Here is a 27271-nt window from a genome sequence, read left to right as displayed (position 1 = left end):
GTTCTGCCTCCACTGTTGGAGGCAGTGTGCCTCTAAATACCAGTTGCTAAGGAACACGAGTGGGGAGAGTGCTGTTGCGCTCATGTCCTACTTGTGGGCTTCCCAGAAGCATCTGGTTGGCCTTTGGGAGAAGAGGAGGCTAGACGGTAGGAGCCTTTCATCTCATCCAACAGGGCTCTTTAAGTCCTTATTTGGAAACATGCTGAAGTCTGACCAAGCCCAGCAAGGTCATTTCACCAGATTCCCCACCAGTACCTCCCCGGGGCCATTTCACAGATTGCAAAGGAGCAAACACAGGTTTGCCACCAACTTTACATTCAAGAGGGAACAGGAGGCTGTTCTGGCTTTGTTATTAGGTAAACACTTAACTCATGTTTTAAGAATGTAACCTGTGAAATGATGCTGCTCTGAAGAAGAAAGTGTTCTTAAAATGCTGCTCAATAACCTGCGCTGCAAAGGGACACAGTCTAAACAATGCATTTATTATTTGCTTGAAAGGTTTCTAAAGAGACTAGTTGTTGCACTCTCCGTTAAAAAGGAAAAGACATTCTTATAACCTGTATGTATAACTCAAAGCAGATTCATGTTTTGCAGTACTGCATATTTTACAGAATGGAACACACCCCTGACAAGACAGTGGAAGGATATACTTAGCATGTGAATATCTGCTGCCCCCTCCTGGATACCAACAAAAAAACCCAAATCTCTTAGTCTAACATTCTTGGATGGAATTGCATATTTAGCAGAATAGCAGGGGTGGCTGATGGAAATGCGACCCTCCAGGCGTCTTTATCTGGCCCTTGGAACTCTTCCCAGTATTCCAGCCGTGGTCTCATCCGTATCACTGGCTCCAGAGGGTGCAAAAATAGGGCATATGCCAGGGCCCTGATGCCAAGAGGAGGCTCTTGAGGAAGCAGACAAACCCTCTGAGGACACCACGTGGTCTTTGCACAAACCTTAACGAGGCTAGCCACCTTATTCTCCCAGTTGGCATGAAAAGAGAGTGTTGTGCTGTTGTTTTTATAAAGACACTTTCAAAACATACATACATATGAACTGGGTATCCTAATCTCCATTAGTGATTGTGGAGATGAAGTTAAGGCAGTGTTCCGCATTAATGCAGTAAAAAGTGCGGTCTTGTGCAAAAAGCCCAAGAGGCTAGGAAGGGGGGGTGTAGGGAAGAACTGGCATTGTTCCTCTGCCATATGGATGTGGAGGGTGGTCCATTAGGGTGAATGGGGCACTGCTTCATCAATTTCAGCCTGCCCTCAGCCAGCCTGCCTTCTTACTCACAGTCAGTCAAGGGATGGCTCTGCTGGTCATTGGCTCTGGCTTCACCTCCTGTTGGTCTTCTTGGCTTCCGCCCTACCAGTCTGAAGGGGCACCAAGGCCCCACTGAAGTATGGATGCGGAAAAGGATGAAGATGGCCATTAGTTACACCCATGAAAACTTGGAAAATCCCTTGCAAAATCTGGAGTGTTCTCCTCTTCCAGCTCTTGCCGGTTAAGGAGACCCATTGAGGGTGCCTTGCCCAGGAGCCCCCAAAACCTGAAGCTGATCAGCTCTTACAGGGTGGCACTGGACAATATATTTATTGCATTTGTATCCCACTCCTCTTCCAAAGACCTGAAGGAAGCATACATGAAAGGTATACCGCTCCATCCTCATGGCAACCTTGTGGTTGTGGGTCAGGCTGAGACTGTACGACTGGCCCCAAAGGTCATCTAGTGAGCTTCATGGCTGAAGGCTTTCCTGGCAATCAAGAATGGCACTTCTCCACACCACCAATGCCACCTTTATTTTATTTATTTATTTATTTGCAATGAGATCACATTGCCACTGCATTCTGCAGGAGAGGGCTTCCTGTAAATACCATCCTATCAGGAGGTCCACTCAGTACAATGTCAGAATCAGGCCTTTAGCATGGTGGCATCTACCCATTGGAACTCCCTCCCATTACTTATCAGACAGGTGCCTTCTCTATTGTCTTCTTGGCACCTGCTAAAGACGTTCCCCTTTCAACAAGCCTCCTAAATGGCGATCTTCATCCCGTCTGTTATCTGTATTGCACTTGAACTGATTTTACGTATACGCTGTTGTTGCTTTAAACATTATTTTAAACGTTTTCATACATGCAGCTTTTTATATATGTTTTTACAAAGTTATAAATTGCTTTGGGACTCCTCATGGGAAGCAATTCAGAAATGAAATAGTAATAATTTATTTATTTGTTATTAAATTATTATTATTTATTATTGCAAAAATGGTGATCTGCTATAATCCTTTACAGTCAAGTTTTTGAATGCCCACAACTTAATCTTTTTGTCCACAACTATATAGATTTGAAGGGACAATATGCAATCTTACATCTGGAACTCAGCAACAACGGGCTCAAAAGCCTAATTCTTGAAAAATCAGTATCTGCGCAGTATCATTTCAGGTTGCAGGTGAGAGCTCACATGAATAAATGTTTTTCCTTTACCAAACAAAAACAAAAACAACCTTCCACTTAGAAAACTAGCATGTCAGGCTAGGCTAGAACAATACTCCTTGACATGCTAGTTTTCTACATGAAAGGAATTTTTTTTAAAAGAACATTCCATCGTATGAGGACCCTCTGCAGTCTGTAATGGTAAAGCCTAGATAGGAGGTGGTGGGTGTTGAGCCTGATCTGACCAGTGGGCCAGATCCTAATCTTCCCTACCCCCCATGGGCCAGATTTGACAAGTGGATGGGGCTGCCCAGCTGTCATTCATCTGAAGTCACAATGACATCAGGTGATGATCGTCGGGACTTCAAAGCACTGCACAGGGTGATCCGCACGTCTGAAGTCACTGCCAATCTACTGATGAACAGTGTCTTCAAATCTGCTTTCTGCAGGGATAGGCTGTGTGATCAAGTTCCAATTTGGTCACACAGCTGATCCAGCTACATCTCTACCTGGCTTCACAACTGACTTCACACATGACAGCAAGTGTGGACTAGGTGAGTATGGTTTGGGCCCAAAGACTGGAGGTTCTGCACCCCTAGCCTAGATACAGGTTTACCAGCCCAGTTTGAAATGAGCCAATACACCCTTCATCTCATCTCATCTCATCTCATCTCAAAAGGGTCTAGAGAGGCTCCAACTCAGCTAGGTAAGACATACACAACGCTTGTTTCTGCTGCAAACATTTAAACCTGGTCTAGTTCAAAACACTGCTGCATTGTTAAAACAAATTGTTCACCCCATATCAGGGTTTGGTCTAAACGACTCTCTGGAGAGCAGAGGTTATTGGTCCACTACTCTACAAAGTATTTCTTAGAGATGCTGAAATCTAGCCAGTCACTGCTTCGCTACCTTCCTCCCTGCCATTTATAGACTAGCTATTATTGTATAACCTTTCAAAGCCCATATAGCTTGCTATAAAAAGGAAAATCTCTAAACAAGAAAAGACCACCATAAAGCAGTTCCTATAAACCTGTCAGCACTATTAAGGACACGCTTTTAGTGTTAAATGGCTTCGTTCTCCTTGCTTGATGAGAAAGGAGGGATGATGTTACCTCTCAATGGACACCCAAGTCCTATGAATCCAAAAAGTTTGTGCTGCCTTTCACTAGCAGAAGAGGGTCTGGAAAATGTAACAACTTTGCTAGCTTAGGTTTTCAGGTTGTATATACTGTTGTTATATGCCTTCAAGTCGATTACGACTTATGGTGACCCTATGAATCAGCGACCTCCAAGAGCATCTATTGTGAACCACCTTGTTCAGATCTTTATGGAATCAATCCATCTCTTGTTTGGCCTTCCTCTTTTTCTACTCCCTTCTGTTTTCACCACCATTATGGTCTTTTCTAGTGAATCACGTCTTCTCATGATGTGTCCAAAGAATGATAACCTCAGTTTCATCATTTTAGCTTCTAGTGATAGTTCCGGTTTAATTTGTTCTAACACCCAATTATTTGTCTTTTTCGCAGTCCATGGTATGCGCAAAGCTCTCCTCCAACACCACGTTTCAAATGAGTTGATTTTTCTCTTATCTTCTTTTTTCATTGTCCAGCTTTCACATCCACACATAGAGATTGGGAATACCATGGTCTGAATGATCCTGACTTTGGTGTTCAGTGATACATCTTTGCATTTGAGAACCTTTTCTAGTTCTCTCACAGCTGCCCTCCCCAGTCCTAGCTTTCTTCTGATTTCTTGACTATTGTCTCCATTTTGGTTAATGACTATGACAAGTTCAATGTCCTCATTGTCAACTTTAAAGTTACATAAATCTTCTGTTGTCATTACTTTAGTCTTCTTGATGTTCAGCACACCATACATTTAAAGCACATGACTTCCCCTAAGGAATCATGGGAACTGTAGTTTGTTAAGACTGCTCAGAACTGTAGCTCTGTGAGTGGTAAACTACAGTTGCCACGTTTCTAATTTATGGTGTGTCCGCAGCCTCAATCTCAGCAGATGACTCTGCTACAAGTAGGGTATCCTTACACCTGTGGCCACCAGATGGCACAGTGTCAGCTCCAAAATGTAACGACCATTCTACTGAAATAAAATACATTTTGAGCATACGGCCTAAAGAGCTTCAACAGTCATTCCTGCTCCCCAGGGAACTCTGGAAACTGTAGTGCTGTGAGGGAGGTAGAGATTTCTGCACAGAGAATTCATAGCACAGTCACAGTCAACTACAATTCCCAGGATTCTTTGAGGGAAGTCATGGCAGTAAAACTGGCCTAAAGGTTTGCCATCTTAAGACTGGGACATTTCTTATTCACCTCCAATAACAGGGATTGCCAACCTTCTGTGGGCCGAAGTCACATTCGAAAATTGGAGAAACTATTGTGGGCATCAAACATATTCTCTTCAACATAATATTCAACATAATATTTATTTCAAGCATATTTTCAAAAGAAGAGTATTTTCAAAAGCTTGTGGGTTCCAGAGAAAGCCCTTTTGGGGACATGTGCAGCTGTGGGCAATGTGCTGACAATCTCCGCACAACAACATTTTAAAGGACAGTTCACCCTCTTTCCCCTTTTCACAGTTTTTGAACTCTGAGGGGTGACAAGCCATTAGTCTCGGAGCTCCAGCAGGAGATAGTGGGAGGGAAGGTTGGATCAGGTGGATTCTGAGCAGTCTTCCAGGTTAATTTTTTTCTTCTACAATCAATTTTTTTTAAAAATTCATTCACAAGAAAACAACATACACAGATTGACCCAGCTTTCAAAACAATAAATATAAAGATTAATAAATACAAACATTTATAGGTAGTGGAGAAGTCACCTGGAAAGTTCCACATCTATTGAGTGGCTTCTTTAAATCACATTTTCAGATCATTGTGAAACTGTATCTTGACTTAGGCAGCAGCCCAGTTTCTTATTAAACTCAATAAAAGACATCCACTTTATTCCAAATGTCTATTTTGGTTTTCTTTCCCCTCTTAAATCTTATATAGGCTGTTAATTAGACATTGAATCAAACTCCCACATTTCCTTCTCCATTCCTCTTTAGATGGAATTATCTATGACCTCTGTTTCTCTGCGTAACCATATAAAATGTCATTTCTTTACTCTCGTCTTACTGAGTTCTCAACTTAATTTAACAAAAAAACACTGGATCTAATGGAGTCTCATAACTTAAAATCCCCACAATTTCTCTCCCCCCAATACTTTCTGCCATTTCACATTCCCATCACACATGGAGAAAAAAAATTACCTTTGCCCACCCTCCATTTCCAACATGTGGAAGCCTACTCCCCTGCCTCCCTCCCTCCCACTTTATTTATCATCACAGGAGTCATATATCACCTGGGCATTGTTTTAAAAGAGTTTTCTGTCATATTCAGCTAGAACCTATGTGCCTGAGTCCACTCCCCTTCCCAGATGTCCACTGGGACATTTTTACCTATATCCTGAGCTCAGCTGACCATGGATACTTTAACCTGTTCTGAGCTTGCGGGAGGGAAACAGGGCCCAGTGAGCGCCCAGTAATCTCCTGATTTTATGAAGTGCAGGGCAGGGCTCTGGCAAAACCAGGGCTGGCCCTACCATTGGGCAAAGTGAGGTGCCCGCCCTCAGGTGACAGATGCTGGGGAAGGGGGGTAAGCAGCCCCCTTACCATTCTCCCATGTTAAAAGACAGAGCTGAGCATGGTACATGACCTGTTCCAGCCACCCCAAGCTCTTATGCTGCCTCGTGTGCAGTGCTCTCCTGTCACCAGTGCTGAAGTAAGAGTCAACTGCCAGTCCCAGTTGGTATCTGTATGTGAAATGGGAAGGGGGGGGCGCCATCTTGCCGTTTGCCTCAGGCAGCGAAATGTCTCGAGATGGCTCCGGCCAACACCTCCTAAAAAAAGCCGTTTGTGGAGCTGGTTCAGGAAGAGCCTTGGAAGGTGTGTCTGACAACCCTGAAGGGATACGGTGAGGCAACATCCTGTCCCTCCCACTGGGGCTATTCTCTTGGCTTGCCTTTGTGACTCAGGTTGGAGGCACCTCAAAACTACCCCACCCATCATTGCATACACCTCCTCAAGTGTCAGAAAACAAGGCACTAGTGTAGCAAATGTTGCCACACAGGAACTGAATATCTGAAACGCGTCAGAGTCTTGCTGGCAAAAGGCATTTATCTTTCCAAACACAGTTGGAGCTTGGGGGCTGAGCAGGCCTCACTGTTGAATGTCGGACACACACAACGACAACTGTAGAAAGTGTGGCTGGAAAAGGACTTACCTGCCAGGCTGGGAGAACCTTCTCAATGTCATTCAAATTGATTCCATCCCCGTCCTCACATTTCCCTTTTCCGATCCTGGGTCAAGAAGAGACAAAGGGGCAAACCTAGTGTGAAAATGAATGAAAGGCCTGCTGCGGACAAGACTTCTTTATTCTTTCCATGGTTCTAATTTTTATTCATTTGTTGTTGTTATGTGCCTTCAAGTTGATTACGACTTATGGCGACCCTATGAATCAGCGACCTCCAATAGCATCTGTCGTGAACCACCCTGTTCAGATCTTGTAAGTTCAGGTCTGTGGCTTCCTTGATGGAATCAATCCATCTCTTATTTGGCCTTCCTCTTTTTCTACTCCCTTCTGTTTTTCCCAGCATTATTGTCTTTTCTAGTGAATATTGTCTTCTCATTATGTGTCCAAAGTATGATAACCTCAGTTTCATCATTTTAGCTTCTAGTGACAGTTAGGAAGCTGCTTTCTGCTGAGTCAGACCCACTGGCCCATCTAGCTCAGCAATGTCTACCCGGACTGGCACCAGCTCTCCAAAGTTTCAGGCAGCCCTACCCGGGGGTTGAACCTGGGACCTTCTGCATGCGAAGGAGGTGCTCTGCCACTGAGCTATGACCCATTCCCATGCCTTGCGATCCATTTTAAGCTACCGAGACACATGACATCTTCACTCTGTCACAGCAATGCCAACCATGTCAATAACCACATTCCAAAAAGACAGTCCCTAAGAGGTTTAAAGTAAACAAATACAATACAATAAATAATATATATACAAACGATATCACATAACAAACAATGAAACTGAGAAACTACAATACAATGCAATAAAACCCTAAACATCTTTAGAGTCAGAAACAGCAGGAAAACTTCTCTGTCTCTCTCCCTTTTACACACACACACACACACACACACACACACACACACACACACACACACACACACACACACACACACACACACACACACACACACACACACACACACACACACACACACACACACACACACACACACACACACACACACACACACACACACACACACACAGAGAGAGAGAGAGAGAGACAGAGAGAGAGACAGAGAGACAGAGAGACAGACAGAGAGACAGAGAGAGAGACAGAGAGAGCCCTGTATGTGCACTCATTCTTTCATTCCTTCAATACATTGAGCCCAGAAGTACCAGCAGTGTGACGCAAGTTCACTTTGAGCAGATCTAAAGATGAATCTGGGCAAGCGTTTGGAGGAGGAGTGGGGTGAAGAATTGTTCACTCACCTCCAGCAGTTGGGAACGGAATAGGAGTAACGAAGAATTGCAATACTGCCTTTTCCTTTTTGTGCCTGAAGAGTTATGGAATTGTATTTGACCTGCATTTTTATTGAATTGTTTTAATATTTTTATTGACTGGGGCCTCATAAGCAAACGGCTGATAAACAAGCAAGCAAGCACATAAATAAAATCTACACTCCAAGCCTTCATGACTTCCCCCTAAAGGATTCATGAAATTATCTTGCAATTTCATATGGCTCCTTTATTCAAGACACGTGGTGGCCTCTCCCAAAACTACAATTCCCAGGGTTCAATTCAGAGGGGGGAGATTTAAGCCCTTTTAAGCCTAGAGTGTAGATATGCCCATGGAAACATGTACACCTATTTCTAGTCTGTACAAAAGGTCAGAGAAGCTGATTACAATCTCTTTGAACAACAGAGTCTGACAAAGATAAGACTGTTAGGCGTTTTAATGCCACATGGGTTGCATCTATGCAGAAAAGCATATGCTCCAATTACTCATTATCAAACAATGAGCACTGTGGATTTCTATGGAACTCATGTTAATATAATACAACCTGGAAAGACATAACTCTTTCCCCTGATTGCATGCTTCACTTTCTTTTGGAACAGCAGCAAAAACTGGATTTAATAGTTTTTCTGGTAGGATTAACACTTGTTGACCCAATGCCTTTGATGTGAAAGGGTTCTAAAATGCACCACACAGTGAGTCTGAAGCAAGTGCCTGTCTAAGCTGTTGTCCCTTTAATGTTTCAGAAGCACAAAATGGATATTATATGAAAGACTGAGTGCACACCACAATTCTGTGGAAGCACAGAAAAGCACAAGAATGTGGCACTGGGTGCCCAATTTAGCTTCTTGGAAAGCTTCCTTTTCATTTTATTAGGCCTTTTCTAAACAACTCTCTAGCTTTGCAGTGGCTTGGAAATGGGAGAGCCAGTGTGAGATAGTGCTTAGAACAGGGGTTGTTAAGCTTTTTCAGCCCAAGGGTGGCGTGCCAGTAATGTTCGTGGCCAAAGTGACCATGACCACCGAACATGCACACTCTCTTGAACGCCCCCCCAACACATCATGCACAACACATGCGCTCTACATAGGGCTGCCCTTGAAGACCGTTCGGAAACTTCAGCTAGTGCAAAATGCGGCAGCCAGGTTGTTGACGGGGACCCATTGGTCCGCGCATATAACACCTGTCCTGGCCCGCTTGCACTGGCTACCTATTTGTTTCCGAGCCAGATTCAAGGTGCTGGTTTTGACCTATAAAGCCTTACACGGTGTGGGACCGCAATATCTGATGGAACGCCTCTCCCGCTATGAACCTACCCGTTCACTTCGTTCAGTATCTAAGGCCCTCCTCCGGGTACCAACCCATCAGGATGCCCGGAGGATTGTTATTAGATCCAGGGCCTTTTCTGTGGTGGCCCCCGAACTATGGAACAGCTTACCTGAGGAGATACGCCTGGCGCCTACGGTACTTTCTTTTAGGCGCCAGGTTAAGACCTGGTTATACTCCCAGGCATTTTAACGTTCAGTTTTATATTCGATGTTTTTTACTCTACCTTGTTGTGACCTTGTATGTTTTATTGTAACTTTGTATTTTAACTCTGCTGTTCACCACCCAGAGAGCTATTCGCTATGGGCGGTCTATAAATAAAATAAAATAAATAAATAAATAAATAAACACAGGCATATATGTATGGAGTTGGCTTCCCTTACGTAAACCCTTGTCACTGTAGGCAGATTAACAGAGGATGTTATGATGTGATCCTGTTTTGTGGGTCAGAAAGTGAGCTACGGAGGTTTGAATTGGGAGGAGGGGAAGGAAGAGACAGCTTCCAGTTCTCAGGAGTCCTTGCAGAGGGCTTTTCAGCTGTTGCTTCATTCGGTGTTATTCCACTCCTCTCTCCTCACCAAGTGTTAATTTGCCTGCAATATGTTCTGCTTTGGCCTTCCGATTTGGGCCACTGCCTTTGCTTTTTTAACACCCTCCCCTTCCTCCCTCTCCCTTGACCACCCCAATTGGGCAGCATTCTTTCCTCCCTCCCCTCCCCTCCTCCGGTCATTCCACTATTCACTCCCTTCTGCTTCGTCTTGGCTCTGCTTTTACCAAACTTCTCTTTTTTTTCCCCCAGGCTGCTTTACTTATTTAAAAGCATGCATAAACCACTTCTAGCATTTTAAAAATCTCTAGCATGAAGACAATAGCCAAATAAAAACAGGATCTGATCTTTAGTGTCACAGAAAGCCTGGGCAAAAAGATGTGTCTTTACAAGATGTTCTGAAGCAACTGCCCATTTGCTACCAGGACAAGTTCAAGGTTCTGGTTTGGTGTACAAAGCCCTATACAGCTCAGGACCAGGATACCTGAAAGACTGTCTTACCCTTTATATACCCAGTCGATCACTGCGCTCTGCAGGTGAGGGCCTCCTGCAGATGCCATCTTATCAGGAGGTTCGTTCTGCACAATATAGGAAACGGACCTTTCATGTGGCGGCACCTACCTTGTGGAATTCCCTCCCCGTAAATATTAGGCAGGCGCCATCTCTGCTATCTTTTCGGCGCCTTTTGAAGACTTTCCTCTTCCAACAAGCCTTTTAGGTTGAGCCCTATCCCAGTCTGCGTCTGTGTTAGAATTGCTTTTAATATGTCTTTTAATATCTTTAACCCTTTTTAAAAAGAAGTTTTTAAAGTTTATTTTTTTTAATGTTTTTAACGTTGTTTTGTTTTAATGTATTTTAAGGTCTTCTTATGATGTTTTAAAGTGTTTTTGGTGTTTCTGTAAATAAATAAAAAATAAACTGGTGGTTACTGCTTTCCATATGACAGAGGGAAGGGGCATTGCATAGTACAGGGGAAATAGCAGGAAATGCCTGTTTTTCTGTCACTACTTTATGATATTCTGGAGGGTGAGGTATGATGAGTAGATTTTCCAGATGATCAAAATGATCTTACAGGTCTATACAGGGCAGGCGGTCTTTCAGATTACCTAGCCCCGAGTTGGTTTATGGCTTTATATGTGAATATTTCTCCTTTCCACCTTCTTCCAAGGAAGCTGTCTTAGTTTTAAACTGGTGTCTGACGTCAGTGGTGAATTGGATGAGGGTGAACAAATTGAGGCTTAATCCACACAAGACAGAGGTGCTCCTGGTCAGTCGTAAGGCAGATCAGGGAATAGGGATACAGCCTGTGCTGGATGGGGTTATACTCCCCCTGAAGACACAGGTTCGCAGCTTGGGTGTCCTCCTGGACTCAGCTTTAAATATGGATTCCCAGGTTTCTGCAGTGGCCAGGAGGGCTTTTGCACATTTGAGATTAGTGCGTCAACTGTGACTGTTCCTTGACCCGTCAGATCTGGCCAAGGTGACACATGCCTTAGTCACATCCCGTTTAGATTACTGTAACGCGCTCTACGTGGGGCTGCCTCTGAAGACTGGTCGGAAACTTCAGCTGGTACAACGTGCTGCAGCCAGAATGTTAACTGGGGCTGATTACAGGGACCATACAACTCCCCTGTTAAAAAAGCTCCACTGGCTGCCAGTTTGTTTCCGGACACAATTCAAAGTGCTGGTGTTGACCTATAAAGCCCTACACGGCTTGGGTCCAGGCTATTTGTCAGACCGCATCACCCTCTATGTGCCTGCCCGGGCCCTGAGATCCTCAGGAGAGGCCCTTCTTTCAATACCTTCATCCACACAAGTACAACTAGTGAGGATACGAGATAGGGCCTTCTCGGTGGCTGCCCCTAGGGCTTTGGAATTCCCTCCCTAAGGAGATAAGAATGGCCTCTTCCCTGCAGTCCTTTCGTCGACAGGTAAAAACTTTCTTATTTCAGCAAGCCTTTGATTCCGAAGGCGGGTAAGGATAGGCCCAAAAGGAGGTCATATTGTTCTTGCTTGTTTATTTTTTAATTATTCTGATTTTATGAGTATAGTTTTTAATTATCAGAAACAGTTTAATGCTATTTTAAATCAGAGTTCATTTTTTAATTATATCTGTCTATATTTATTTATTTATGTATTATATGCTTTTAACTTTGGTAGGTTTTAATTGTATCTGTTTTTTATCTGGAAGCAGCCGTGAGTTCCAATTTGGAAAAACGACAGGGTATAAATAAAGTTAATAATAATAATAATAATAATAATAATAACAATAATAACAATAACAACAATAACAAGACCTTGAATGTGGCCCAGTAGCTGATCAGCTATTTGTGCTGGGGAAGAACACCCCTTGCCCTTGTTGCTGACCACTCTGCCCTCGCTGGTGTTGGCTGGCTCTGATCACTGACCGAGAGATAGAGTCTCTCCCGAGAGTTCCCAAAGGAGCCAGAGCGCAAAGTTGCAGGAAAAACAATGAACGAAGGTTTCCAAGTGCTACGGAAGGGCTCATCAACAAGGAAGTGGCAGGGAGCTTACTGTACGCGGTGCTGTCACCGCTTGTAATGACTTTGGGGGATTGCAGGGCATTTTGGGCCCTGAAAAAACCTGACTGAAACGACTAGAGAACACAGTGCAGATCGGTGAAAAGAAAACGATATTTTGTTTTTTATTTTAAAAATCCCTACGTGCTGCGCCTCTGCTTGCTTCACTCATCAACCCCGCCAACCCAGACACCTCTTCCCCAGACTCTGGCAACCCACCCGAATCTCCTTGTTGTGTCCTGTCTGCCAACAGTGGCATCAGCAACAGCAGTATGAAAGGGAGAAAGACTTTATCTCCTTTGTTCCTGCCCCGCCCCCAGCAGTGGTGGCAGCTGATGACGCCAGGCCTGTCTGTGCTGCCAGGCTTAAACATGACAATTTTATTGGCTTCAGGAAGCTGCAAATCACGCCCTGCAGCCCATCGCTGATCACAGAGCTGGTCCTCCACCTCCCTCCCAGCCCGTCCACATGGCTGGTGCAGGCTTCCATAGCGTGCTGATGTTACAACACGAGGGGGGTTGTTGTGGCCCGAGGGCACACCCTGACCTGGCGCTGGTCCTGAGCACAACTAGGGAGAAAATAAGCCTTTGCCCTTTTCCTGAAATCTCTCCTTTACCTCGATATGTGCTCTAAACAGTGCAACAAAGCTCTTCTCTCAAGCTGCTGATGCCTTGAACAGGAGTACTCCTGTGAGAGGCTGCTGACACTCTACAACATTTTGCAGAAGATCCCCACTTCTTGTTGTTACCGTTACAGGAACTCTCTAAGCAGTCAAACCACTGGCAGCTTTGCGTCTGTTGAGCCCCAGCTCCCCCAGGGGGATCAGGGAGGGGAGTCGGCCGAGCCCCAGCCTCCTCAGATGGAGCAGGGGGAGGAATCAGAGGTAGATGAGGCTTTCGAGGACAATGAGGGAGGGGGAGTAGTTGACAGTCTGCCAGTTCCCACAGACAGCTCTCCCGCCAAAGCAGACCTCGCTTCACCTACAGACGCCCCAACGGAGACACTGGGGGATGACCGGGCGAGCGCACCGGCTCCATCACCCCAGGATGCCCCGTCTGGCACTTCAAACGCTTTTCAGCCTCCTGAGGCCGAGCCGGCACCTATCGAGCCTGTTCTGTCAGATAACTGGCAAAGGCTCGCCCCCCTTTGCCCTGCGTGAGAAGGTGGGACTTCGAAGGAGTCAGAGATCACAAGCGAAGACCTTCCCTGCTTAAGGCAGCATCCCTCTGACTTGGTTGCTGAGTCAACTTTCTTCACACGCTGCAGAATATGCCTAGATAGCTTAGTTAGGGACTGTAGTGAGTTAGCATAGCTAAGTCTCTGAAGCGCACTGCCTTTAATGTAAGAGTTGCTCTAATAAAACAGGAATTCATTCCAGTTTCGCCTCCGTCTCGTGTCTTGCACTCTGGGCAGGACAGTGTCTTGAATTCAGATGCCTCTGAATGCCAGTTGCTGGGAATTACAAGTTGAGAGAGTACTCGGGGGCTTCCCACTGGGGCATCTGATTGGCTACTGCAAGAAGAGAACGCTAGAGTAGATAAGCTTTTGGTCTGACCCAGCAGGGCTTTTCTTTCGTCCCTTAAGGTGTTTTGCCTCCCAGTCAGAAACCAAGCTCCAGTAAAAACTTCAAAAACACTTGCGGACAAATGGCTTACTCACCCTTCTCTGTCTATGTGTGGCAGCGGGTGCTTGGGGGTGTTGCGGAGTTTCCTGTGGAACTGTGTGAAGTCAAGTTTTTCAGGTTGCAAGTCCCAGGTGGCACCACTAGGAAAAAAGGAGAGAGAGAATGAGACATGGAAGAGCTGAATAACACACACTGCAAAATGATAAAAACTTGTGCATGAACGTACACAGCAGGGCACATAGAAGGGGTTTGGATGAATCACCAACCTCATGTTGATTTATTATATTGTCCGGAGGGGGGGTGCAGTCTAATATGCTACCCAGGACTAGCTGAGCTTAGGCTTTGGAGCCTTCTCTAGGCCCAAAAAGAAACGTGCACTGCCACTACTACCACCCAGTGATTGGCGACCAGTATTAGGCTTCTGGCTTGACATACAAACGCTAGTTGGCCTGCCAGAGTACCCTTGCCTGATCTACACAGCAGAACCCTCCACCTGCTGTAATCAAGACTCCAGGCCCAGCGACTGACTTCAGAAAGCTGGGCTTCAGAATTCCCATTCCAGTTTCGTCTCTGATGCAGCACGGCCTTAGCCATGACAATCTGTGGGCCTGAGCAGAAACAAAACGATGTCTCATTAGCCCCTAAAATGGCTGTGTTGTTATTAATTCGGCCTTGTAAATAAGCTTGCAAAAGTCTATCCTCCCTCCAACAGCCCACTCTATTTCTATGCCGTCTGCAGGGGAAGTGCCTTTTTCAGCCCAAGAGCCACATTCCTGTCTAGGTAAGCCTCCAGGGGACACATGCCAGTGGTTGGTGAAGCAATGGATTTTAAATTTTATCTTTGTGCAGTGGGTTGGCCTCTTCACACTCACACGTCCCTCTCTGTCCAGACAAGCAAAAAACAAGGTAATACTCCGGTCAGGCAAAAACACTTAAGGAAGGTGCAAAGCAGGACTAAGGAGAGGAATGACCTAGGAAGGGTCCCAAGGGCCAGACAGAGGTCTTGGAGGGCCGCACTTGGCCACCAGTTATGAGGTTCTTCATTCCTGGCCTATGGATACTAGACGAGTACTTAAGTACAAGACTGCATTAATGCATTTAAGATGACCTTTTTCTGCTCCAACAAGGACCACATAAAGATAGACAAGCAAAGAAGGATTAAAACTGGGACAGTCACACAGACCAGGGGTTCCCAAACTGTGGTGAGTGGGCGGGCTTCCATCAGGTGTCCGTGGCATGTCTAGGGTTTTGGGGTTGAAGTTGGTAGATGGTACATCATTTGCATTATGCATTCATATTGATTTTAAACTGCATTTCTATCGCTTCTTTTCTTTCTTTTTTATTGTGTTAAACTTTGAACTCCATGGAATTCAAACTGTAATAGAATATGTAATAAATAAAAGGAACAACAGAAATACAATTAAGAATCGTACAGCATCTAGCGCAGTGCACTGTCACTGCTACAGCAGGCTGGGGGGAAAAACATGTGCCAAGACCCTCAGCAATTTTTCTAGGGGCCCACTTGTTAGTTTGGGAACCACTGGCGTAGAGAGAACAACAAAAATAATCACCACGGCATCCAAAGAGGTCAAGGCCCGAACCAGAGAAACAAGATTGGATGGTGGTCAAACAGGGGGCAAGGCCTCCTCCCAAGACTGCACTGTGCAGGCAAGGCTCACATGAGTGCCGATGGGCCTTCCAATATCCAGGTTCAGGTAGACTAAGGAGGGCCAGAGCACATCCTTTGGATGCAAAAAGTCTCAGGTTCAGTCTCTGGCGGTTCCAGAAAGGGCTGGAAAAGGTGCCTGTCTGACACCCTGTTTCCTGTTGGAGCGGAAACCTTGCACAATCTGTGCCTTGGTCTTCTTGGCTGCCGTGTTTTTCATCTGCTACAGCTGCTGGGGAAACTGTTTCTTGTATTACTGCTCTGGCTCCCAGCTGCCTGACTCTGCTCACAATCCCAGTGTGGTTGGCACCTAAAAGACCCCACTTGGCTGCAAGCTCCATTTTCTTTTTCTTCTTAAAAGGACAGTTCTACTGGAAGGAGGAATTATAAAGCATGTGATTAGAGTACAAGCACCCTGCTTGTATGTCTGGATTAAAAGAGTTTCATTCATGATCACATGCCCTTCCACACAATCTTGTTGCATCGTATTTTTACTGTATATTTTTAACTGGTTATTTCATATGCAATTTCTTTTCTCTTTTTGTAATATGTTTTGTTCGCCAATTTGGGGGCCTTTGGCCAAAAAGTGTTATATAAATAAACTATAAACTAAACTAAAATGCTGCCCCCCAAGCCTGGGGGCCAAATGCAGCCTTCCAGGTCTATATAGTCCTCAGGACTCTCTGCAGGTCCAGCTTTGTACCCTCTTTGAGTGTTTGTTGCCTGGCGACAATGTGTTCTTGAACTGAACAGAACGTCCTGCTTGTCTCCATGGAGGACAGAGAGAGTTGCGTGAACATGCGTAGAAACTAGCCTACTGTATAAAAGGTAAACATTACACATCTTGCTCCACCCACTTTGCCTCTGGCCCCGCCCACCACTGTCATGTGGCCCTAGGAAGTTTGTCCAGAAGGAAATGCTGCTCCAGGGCTCAAAGAAGTTCCCCACCACTGAGCTAGATGGCCCAATGGTCTGACTTGGGATAAGGCAACTTCCTAGATTCCTAAATCTTACATCCATTAATTGTAGGAGCGTTATGCAATTAATTTCCCTATCCAGTTCGCATGCTGTTTTGGAAAGGGAAACAGCACACATTCCTCGGCGGCTATATATGTTGCAGCAGGCATCCCTCTTACAAGTAGCATTTGCTTCCATGTGAGAAGTGACAAGAGGGCTGCATCTTCTAAGTTGTCAAAGTACTTCTATTAACAAAAACAGCCACCTTTTTTTAAAAAAAAGATGATCTTGCCCAATTAATTAGGGCATCTTATTTTAGTCTTTCAAAGGAACTTTTGAGACAAGCTCCAATGGGTTAAAATCGAAAGGAGTGTTATAACCCATCTCTATCAAGGCAACAGCCAGCTTGTTGAATGGAGCATGGGAATCCAGTCCCTGCAGAGGGCCTGGAGTTGGAGTGATAGATTCACTCCCTCCCACCCTCTCCTCACCCCTCGCTGGATCGTAACCTTGTAGTGGTGAGTGGGCTTGCACGTTCCAATGAACCCTGTGAGCAGTGCCATCAGGAGTCGTGTACTCCCAACAGGGTCACCCATGGCGGTAAGGTCAAGGGAGAGGAACCAGACAAAGAACGATCCAAGAAAGTCCTCAACGGCAGAACAGGCGGAGGATAACAATGTGTACGTTACAACGGCTGTGAAGACGGATGAAGGCTGCAGATAAAAGACTTCCAATCGTCGTGGTATCCATGCCATTAGATCAAAGCCTTTTTCTGTCAAGACTGTGTGTTGATCGTGGTGCACCGATCTCCCCACATAAAACAAATTCACGCACAGGCGTCTTCCAACCAAGTTAACTTGGAAGACAATCTTACTCGGCCATGAGTGATCGACAATGAACCCTCTCCTCACCAACAGGAAGAGCGACTGCCGCCATTGACAGTGGAACACTTTACAGCAGTGCGACTAAAAGGGTTAGAAGCCGGCAGGGAAATTGGGCAGGTTATTGAACACAAAGGGTGGGTGGGATAGTGCCTTTCTAAAAGAAGAGCTCACCTGAAGGACTCAAGAGTATTGGCTGCCCAGATATCTGTGCCCAGCATATCGAGGGAATTGTCTTTGTTGCCATTCTAAAAAGAAAAAAGAGTGTGAAATCTCCATTATTCTCAAGTGGTATGACAGTCTACCATGCAACTCGCCAAATGTAACTGAGGGTCCCTCCAGATGACTTACTTAGTATTGGGCATTCATCCTGATTTGCTTGCGCAAAGTTTACATGGAGGTTAGATTATATCCGGCCTTCATCAAGCACTTGTTCTTATTTGTTTATGGGGTAGTTATACGACAATGAGCATTCATTCTGATCTGCTTGTGAGGTATTTACACATCTTCCTGTTAGCCGTTTGTTCATCCCACACTTTCCCATTCATCTCCACATCACTTTCCAAGCAACAAAAAGTCCCAATTCATTTTCAATCTGGATTTGTTGTGCTAGGGCATCACAGCACTTGAATCCACTTTGACTGCACATACCTAAATTTACAGCATGTGGTTGAATCCCTCCCACAAAATAAATAGTGTCTGGAGGCACCCTCACTGTTGCTGAATCTCAGTTCCAGAAAATAGCATGAGCCAATGAAATTGAGACGAGCTCAGACAGTGAATTGGAAAAACTGGAAAATGGGTTGTAATTGAAACCTACATATTCAGAGTACAACATTCAGCCTTGTCCAGCAAAGATTTAGCAAGCCTGTCGTCAGACTGGTCACTCATGGAGTGATTTGGACGACAAAGAGAGCTGAAGCAGCCAACCACCCTAGCAATTTGTATATTTGTTTTTATGTTAAATTGTTGTAAACCGCCCAGAGAGCTTCGGCTATGGAGCGGTATACAAATGTAATAAATAAATAAAGTAAGTAAGTAAGTAAGTAAGTAAGATCATGGGCCTTTCCCTCACTTTTTCCAATCTAGCCCAGGGGTTCTTAACCTGTGGCCCAGGGACCCTCAGGGGATCCATGAACGAGGCACAAGAAATAAATCAATTTCCAATGCAATAACATTAACTATATGCAAAATTTCATGTGCATGTGTTTATGTGCATTTGTCTAGGAAGGGGGTCGATAGCTTTTATCAGAGTCTCAAAGGAGTCTGTGACCCAAAAAAGGTTAAAAACGACTGATCTAACCAGAAGTGATCATGTAAATAATTGTAGGCTTGTTATTCTCTTGTGGGTGAAGATTGAAATTGAGACTAAACAATAAGTTTCATCTGAAACAACACTTGGAGCAGGAAATTTCTCATTCAGACAGATAGACAGACATCCTTTTGATGGGCTCACAGTCTGGAGGCTAATGCAACACCTAGCTCGACAAGATATTAAAAGCAGGCCCACACAACCACTTATAACCTGACAAACCAAACACAGTCTACAAGCAAAGTACAGTGGCTGATGAGAACCACCTCCTTTTTTCCTACATTTGGTCACCTGGCCTCTCACAGGAGCTACCAGCATTGCAGTCCTGGCTGCCACATTCCCTCAGGACACCAAGCATGTGCACACATGGTTGAACTCTTGTGACTGTACAGAAGTCTGAATAACCAGCCTGGGACGCTATCTATTTCCAAGAGCACCCCCACCATAACAACACATTGGGTTCGAAAAGAGCTCCCTTCATTTAGTGCGGCTCTCTAAACTTTGGGAAATTTTGAAACTGGGCTTTATGCAAAAATAAACTTATGAATTTTGTTTAAAATGGTCCAAATCTGGAAACTTTTACAATCAATCCAAAGGAGGTGAGAGTGCTGCTGGTAAATAATTCAGATCTATGTTAAATCTGTTGAGAAGAAATATATTCATTTTTGTTATTCAAGTTCTTTTCTTGTTCTTCTATACACATACTTTAATTTGTAACTTACAACAGGGTATTGGTGCCCTGTGTTTTCTTTTTGTATACTTTTTTTAAAAAAAACCAACAATAAAAAGTCTAGAATTCTATGAGCATTTTTTTCGGCTAAAAAGGAATAGAAAGCACAGGAGGTATAGCTGGAGTTTTACTTTTAAGGTATCAGAAGAGACAGCTTCTCTCAGAGGAGCTGCCCTTTCCCCCTCTTGACTATCACCCATCAGTGAGTGCCCCCAAAACCATAAAGATCCTTCTCCTCAGTGTAATACAAAAACTGATTTAAAAATAGTTGTAAAAGAAAGGTAAATCCTGGGTGTGGGCAACCAACCAAATTATGGAATTTCATGTAAATATATGCAGGTGTGTCACTTGCCCTGAAGTTGTAAGACGGTGGGGTGTCCTGGGCCCTATGTGCACTATCCTTCCACTCTAAATAGCCATGGCTTGCCCCAAAGAATCCTGGGAACTGTAATTTGTGAAAGGTGCTGAGAGGTGTAAGGAGGTCCCTGTTCCCCTTAAAGAGATACAATTCCCAAAGTGGCTTAACAGTCAAACCCTCTTCCCAAGCCACTTTGAGAATTGTAGCTCTGGGAAACTACAATGTACAGGATTTGGGGGAGGAAGCCATGGCTGTTTAAACTGGCATGATACTGTTTTAAATGTACAGTGCAGATAGTGTCATGGTCACAGGATGTGGTCCGTTTTTGAGAAGTGAGGCCTAGTTTATTTAAACCACAGATTCTATGCCACATACGCACACAAAGCAATTATAAGGCCTGCAATGAAATGCCACCACCAGACACCGCTTGCAGCTTTCCTAGTCTGTCTTCTATCATCACCACCACCACCACTAGAGGATACCTTGGTTGAATGCCTGAACTGGCTGTGTCTCCCTCGGCCGCCAGACCTTGATACAGACCCATCCCTGGAGCCTGCACTAGGCCGGGATCCTGAGCTGCCACTGCTGCTGAGATCCCACTCTTCCTGGAAACAACAAACAGCTCACTTTAGTTAAAGACAACTTACCTGATCTAATTAACACCTTTGCGGGGGAAGAGTTCAGTGCAGGAAGCTTAGAAACTGCCCATTTTGAAGATCCAAATGACTTATCCTGAATAAGGAATCTTGACTATTTTGGACCACATTCTCTCTGGTTTATATATCTCAGAAACACCCCTGAGTTTGTTTATTTCTTACATTTGTATCCCATCATTCTTCCATAGAGCTCAAGGTGGTATGTATGGTTCCTCTCTCTCTATTTTATCCTCACAACAACCCTGTGAGGTAAGTTTGGCTGAGAGACAGATACTGGCCTGAGGTCACCCAGTGAGCTTCATAGCTGAGTAGAGATTCAAACTCTGCTCTCCCAGGTTGTAATCCAACACCCTGACCACTGCACCACACTGGCATAGCTGTCCCTGATTTGAATATATTTTTATCCCATTTCTCCCTTGCTTCTATACATTAAGTGCTTTAAAAAGAAATTTTGTTATTGTTGTTGCTGTTAATAATAATAATTAATAATAATAATTAATAATAATATCCCATCCTTCCTCCCAGTGGGAGCCGAGGGTGGCAAGCAAAAACATTAAAAACACTCTAAAACATAATAGAAAACAGACTTTAAAATATATTTAAAAAAAACATATTTACAAACATATTAAAACAAAACATCTTTAAAAACACCTTTAAAAGCAGTTCTCTACTTTAAAAGCTTGTTCAAAGAGGAAGGTCTTCAGTAGGCACCGAAAAGATAACAGAGATGGTGCCTGTCTAATACGTGTTGGCAATACCCTGCCCCAGCACAGTTCCTTCTATACCAAGGAAAGTTGAATTCTGCGAGTGTTATGAATTATGCAATTTAATGTGCACATCTTTGCTTTATTTTGCACAATTTATTTGGCAGTGTGAAAGCCACTTTTCTGCAAGAAGCTCCTGTTTTGGTGAACCTTGTTAAGTGAGAGCAAAATACCTTGCTTTCTTCATTCACTACAAGCAAGTAGCTTCACGGTGGACAGCAGAGTTCTCAGCATCAAAACTGTAGAAAACAAATTTGGTTCCATAATCTCACACCCTCACCACGGTGATAGGGAAGCCAGCCCCTGGCAGACAAGTGGAGTCTGAACTAGGGTCTATGGCAGCCTTCACCAACCTGGTGCCTGCCAGATGATGTTGGACTACAACCCCAATTGATCCCAGCCAGGATGCACTTTGTGGGGTTGATGGAAGATGTAGTCCAATAATATCTGGAGGGCACCAGTTTGGCAAAGCTGTTCTACAGGAAGAGGTAAGCTAGTCTCTAATTCAGCTGCCTTTCAGCTCTGAGCTGGAGATGGGAAGAGGAGCTGCAAAGGGCACCCTCTGCGCCTGAGGGATGGTCCAAGTTCAGAGCTGCCACAGAGCACAGACGAACAGCAAAAAGACACATTTCCACTTCCATCAGCTCGATGTGGATGGAGGGGGGAGGAGAGACTTTCTATGCATTGGAGGGGTACTATGAGCTCCAAATGCACCCATAGGTGTAAAGGCAAGCCAGTGCACCTCTGCTTCCCTTCTTCAGTTGAAGGGGGGAGATGGAGGCACATCAGCCTGCCTCTGTCCCCTCTAGTTCTGGGGGAGAACAGCTGGTGGCTCCATGTCAGTGGGGGAGTAGAATCCACTCCAGGTTTTAATCCAGAGTTTCAAGGAGCTTTCCAAGGTGCCTTGGACAACCAGTTGCCTATGGGAAGCCCACAAAGGAGGACCTAAGCACAAGAGCACTCTCTAGCATGGCTCCAGTATGAGCGTACCGGCAAGTCAAATCTTAGAGCAGCAAGTTGCTTCCTAGGCCTCATCTCATCTGTCATGCATCATCTTCTTAATTACTGTTTTCAGTTAGCAATAACTGTGCCTCAGACTAGCTTCTTTGCTAAGGATGCTGCTGCAAAAAGTTATTTATTATGCATATAGTGGTACACGTATGTATATATAAGTCATCCTTCACGTTAGCCCAGGGATAGTCAACATGATGCCCTCTAGATGCTGCTGGACTATGATTCCCATCATCCTTAACCACACTGGCTGAGGCTGATGGAAACTGGGAGTTAACAACATCTGGGAGGGCACCACATTGGCTATCCCTACCCCCACATAAAATATATAAATAAAACTTTGCAAGCTTGTTGTTTAAAAGGGAATAAAAGAGTTGCAAGATTGCTCCAGGGAAAGACGTGCAATGGATGGCACAGTCAATCAACACTTACTACAACTGAATTTTCCTCACTTTGAACCAAAACACATTGAAAATTATCAGATGTTTATTTTCTAGCAATCGCCACGTCAGAAAAATACACATGTACTTAGAAGGCAATGACAAATCTATCAAACCAGCTCATCAAAACTTTAACAATCAGTCTTTCGACTTCGTAACATTGGCCTTTCACCAGCCATTGTCAACATACTGTAAAGCAAGCTTTACCATCATTTTATTGTAGTTGTTCAAATCTAGCAAAGCAAAACAGGGCTGCTATCTGATCTGTGTAACCCATGAAAGTACAGTCATAAAAAGAGTGGATAATATTCTGCATCTGTACAGATCATACTCCTGAATATGCAATGTCCTGAATACAAATTCATTAACAGCAGAATCCTAGGCATGCCTACTCAAAAGCTACGTTCTACTAAGTTCAGTGAGAGTCACTTCCAGGTAACTGGGCATAGGGCTGCAGCCCCAGGCTTAATGGGGCCATGAATTCAGTGGGGCTTAGGTTAGCATGCTTATGATTGTCTGTTTCAAGGCTAAATAACAGATTTAAAGAACATTATTTGTTAATGACGGTATTTTATGGGCTGCTTCCACACTGGACACTCATTTTGCAATAACCACACTTTGTTTATCTTCTTTGTACAGGACATCTGCACATTCTTCTCTCATTTTCCCCTTGTTCCATTCCCCCACTCCCCAGATCAGAAAATCCAACTTCTTTAATAGAAGAGCTGCATGATTTCCCACAGGTGTAGATGATTTATGATGTTGCAGTTCCAATAAGGATACAACCTATATGTTCACACATTTTTACATAGTGTTCTATCCATTTCCTTTTCTGTGATCTGTCTCTCCTCTCTAGAAATCATCTCTATCGCTTTAGGTCTTCATTTTCCAAATAGCATTGCTTTTATAGCAATTTTATCCCCTTCTTCAGTCCCAAACTGCAGCAGTGGAGGAGTGGGAGCATTTAAACTTTTCCCCTCAAAGGCAAGTCAACAACTGCAGCTGGGAAATTGAACCTGATGACTTGACTACAGGTTGCTTGAAGTCTGGAACTTGTAGGGTTACCAACCATACTCTTTTAAGAGTACATGTACTCTTTTTGAGATGGTGCAACAGCATACTCTTACTTTTCACTTATTGAAGCCAAATGTACTCTTTTTGAAATGACAAAATGATGGTAACCCTATCAGGAAGCAGAGTTGCTATTCCACTTCCACTTTAAAGCAGAACAGCCACGATTTGGTGCTCCTAAATAGTCCACCTCTGGAAACACCTCTGGTTAGCTTGCTCGCCAAAAGAGCTAATGAAGAAGTTGGTAAACTTTGCCAAACCTCAGCAAAACTAAGTCATGTCCACTTGCCAACCCTTAGAACTGCGCAATCTAGCGGCTCACATTTAGCAAAGTTACCTTGTAAACAAGTTAAGATTTATCAGAGACTGGAAGACAGATCAGCACCTCTGCAAAGTCCTTTGCTTTGATTTAGCCAGCTCAGCTTCCATACCCCAGTAACTACAAATATCAGAGTTAGAGATTTGATGGCCTGGAATGAAAACCAGGAAAACAAACATGCAGAGATTATTTTTCTTTTCATTTTTTCCCAGGCCCTCACATCTCTAATCAGAGTTCAAGCCGTTCCCAACAACTTTTAATGGCCAACATGATTTAAGAAACAGCTCTGAAAGCAAACTAAGGGTAACACAGGCAACACTGAATGAACACACTCCGACAGGCAGCATTCAAAACTGCCTCCCACCCAGTTCAAATGGCAAAATTGGGCAGATGAAAGTAAGACCTCTCTAGAAGGCATCTTCTTCCAAAAGACGAGTTTCAGAAGGATTCCCTTGTAATAATATTTCCTGGAAACGTTACACTGGATCTGAAAATTCAGATAGATTTAAGAGGAAGGATTTGTGCGCTGTTACCAGCAAGAATCTAATGAATAGGGTTTTCATGGTAAGCGGTATTCAGAGGGAGTTTTACCATCACCTTCCTCTGAGGCTGAGAGGCAGTGACTGGCCCAAGGTCACCCAGTAAGCTTCATGGCTGTGTGGGGATTCGAACCCTGGTCTTCCAGGTCGTAGTCCAACACCTTAACCACTACACCACACTGGCTCTCAAGAACCTAATATCCTGCCCCAAATCTATTCTTGAACATTCTTGTCAGCTGTACGCCTGAGCTCCAGGTATCGGCTAACAAAAGAGGGTTTGGGATGTGAACCTTGAGGCTGGGGGGAAAGGCATAAGAAACCATCAGCAACAACCACACACTTCTGGCTAAAGGATCCCATTACCCTTACCTGGTTTTGATTATGAGGCATTAAGCCCTTGCCTCTAGAGGAGGAACCGCTACCCTCTATCTGCTCATTGCAGTCAGCTGTCCACTGGAAAAAGAGATGAAGAGAAAAGCACCAAGTGAAATAAATGGTTTGAAGGAACACTGCAAAGTCCTGTGAGTGGCAGGGGAACAACTTCAGAAAGAGAACTGCCTTTGAATTGAAATGGTGGGGGGATCTTAGTCTAGCTCTGCAAGTATGTGCAGAAATGTTACTAGCCCACATAATCATTTATTAGCCTGTCTGTCCACATGACAGCTCCTTGTATTTTATTTGTTTAACAAAATGTACATACCACCTAGCTGCAAGAAAGCTTCTATGCAGTTTACAAGCAATATTAAAATATCAATAAAAACAGTTAAGAACAGGTAATTAAAACATATATAAAGACAATTAAAATCAGCAGTAAACTACAAAGAGATTAAAACTCATCAACATGTCTGGATAGGCTTGCCTAAATAAAGATGTTTTAAACAGATGCCAAAAAGAACACAGCAAAGGCACCTGCCTGACATCAATAGGCTTGTAGCACATCAATAGCCTAAAGAAAGGAGAGCCTGTGGGCTTCCAGATGCTGTTGGTTCCCAACTCTCATCAGAACCAGGAAATAAGGACAGCATGCAGAGATTATGGGAGTTGTAGTGCAGCTTTTAAACAGGATGTAGTTCTCCATGATACCCAGCCTCAGGTAACTATGGTTTGTCTGAACTATTTTCCCTAGAACAAACCAAGGTCTGAAGTCATTGTTTCCCCATGAACCAGAACATTGTAAGAAATTTGTCAACAGTCACTAAAGAAGTCAGCAAGAAATGAATGCTCTCTTAATAAGCTAAAATGACCCCTCTTTCCCTCTACTCACAACAGGACAACAGGGAGAATCCAACATGACAAGACGAGGCATTTAAAATGTCCCCTCACCCACCACCATTCTCTTCTGTTTACTAAACCGCAAAGCAAGCCCATAAGATCAGTGGATGGCACGGAGTGTAGGGTGCTCAGGCATACATTACAAACAAATACGTTCAAAAGGGAGATGCAGCATTGAAATGTACAATCTCTCCATTGCTAAACAGGCATTCTTGAGTATGGTCCATTGTGCTGGCTTAAAAATGAACATATAGTGATAGACGTTTATGGGAGATCAGCCGATCTTAATGTGTTTGACTGTGTTTGGTTCCCATGCATATATTTTGTAAAGACATGCATGGAGGGTACTTAGACTCCTACTGGGGCAAGAAACAGGGACTGATTGTTAAACCACCCTTGAGAATTGCAGCCCTGTGAGGAGAATAGGGGTCTCCTATCAACTCTTAGTGCCCTTCACAAACTACGGTTCCCAGGATTCTCTGGGGGGGGGGAAGCTATGACTCTTTAAAGTGATATGATGCTGCTTTAAATGTATGGTGCAGATGCTGCCCAAATGTCGATGGGGCCTCAGTGGATGGATAAAATTAAACCAGGGTGTTGGTGGTGGATTTGGCCAGCAGTTGGCACCTACTTTAAAGTGCGTCACCTTCTTTGCTGTTGCGTCAGTGCTCCAGTTTATCATCCCTGGTCCAAGTTGCCAACCTGTACCCACCTGTGAGACAGTAGACTGTGCTTTCTCACTCTCCCCGTCCCCTTCCGTTTTGTCGGTTAACAAGCCTTGGACCTGATACTCCAAAACGTAGCTGTCGATGAAACGCTCCAGCTCCTCAATTTCCTGTGAGCGGTTACTCCCTGCCTCAGACGAGGCAGAAGCCACAGATGAATTTTCCATTACTCTGGATAAAGAACCAGGAACGGAAGGGGCCTAAGGGGGCAGGGGGGAGGGAAAGAAGGCAAGATTTCACCTAAAAGCCAATATTGTCATTTAAAAAACAGGCATCTGAGAAACTGCTCACTCCCCCACCCTGCAAAGCTAGCTGTAATTTTAAATGATCCCCCTCAGCCTGAAAATGTCTTTATTGATTAGATTTTTATCCTGGCTTTCCTACCAAAGGAGCCCAAGGTTGCAAGCAGTAAAAATAACAAAACATTTTAAAAAACCATTTAAAAACAATCAAATAACCTCCCCGATCAGGAATTTCAAGGTTGCCAAGGGCAACACATTTCAGCCATCACACACCTG

At 44.2% G+C, this 27271-nt stretch overlaps 1 protein-coding gene across 6 annotated transcripts in view; it reads right to left on the bottom strand.

Moving 5' to 3' along the window:
• The window catches only part of CTIF (cap binding complex dependent translation initiation factor), a 234979-nt gene that overhangs the window by 142127 nt on the left and 65581 nt on the right, over positions 1 to 27271 (bottom strand). For 4 of the 6 annotated variants that reach the window (XM_061614213.1, XM_061614243.1, XM_061614222.1 and 1 more), the window contains exons 2-7: positions 26741 to 26953; positions 25126 to 25209; positions 20439 to 20561; positions 17731 to 17804; positions 14088 to 14192; positions 6715 to 6790 (exon numbers count right to left, since the gene is read on the bottom strand). In XM_061614213.1, the coding sequence (XP_061470197.1) occupies positions 6715 to 6790; positions 14088 to 14192; positions 17731 to 17804; positions 20439 to 20561; positions 25126 to 25209; positions 26741 to 26920 (642 nt within the window). In that variant the 5' untranslated portion in view covers positions 26921 to 26953. The remainder of the gene's footprint in view (positions 1 to 6714; positions 6791 to 14087; positions 14193 to 17730; positions 17805 to 20438; positions 20562 to 25125; positions 25210 to 26740; positions 26954 to 27271) is intronic. The other 2 variants (XM_061614252.1, XM_061614261.1) reach the window with 1 other exon arrangement.

This window comes from Rhineura floridana, chromosome 1 (assembly GCF_030035675.1).
Source record: "Rhineura floridana isolate rRhiFlo1 chromosome 1, rRhiFlo1.hap2, whole genome shotgun sequence".
In the NCBI taxonomy this organism is placed as follows: Eukaryota; Metazoa; Chordata; class Lepidosauria; order Squamata; family Rhineuridae; genus Rhineura; species Rhineura floridana.
The sequence above is the reverse complement of the archived record's forward strand: the minus strand, read 5'-3'. Positions and strand labels throughout refer to the sequence as shown.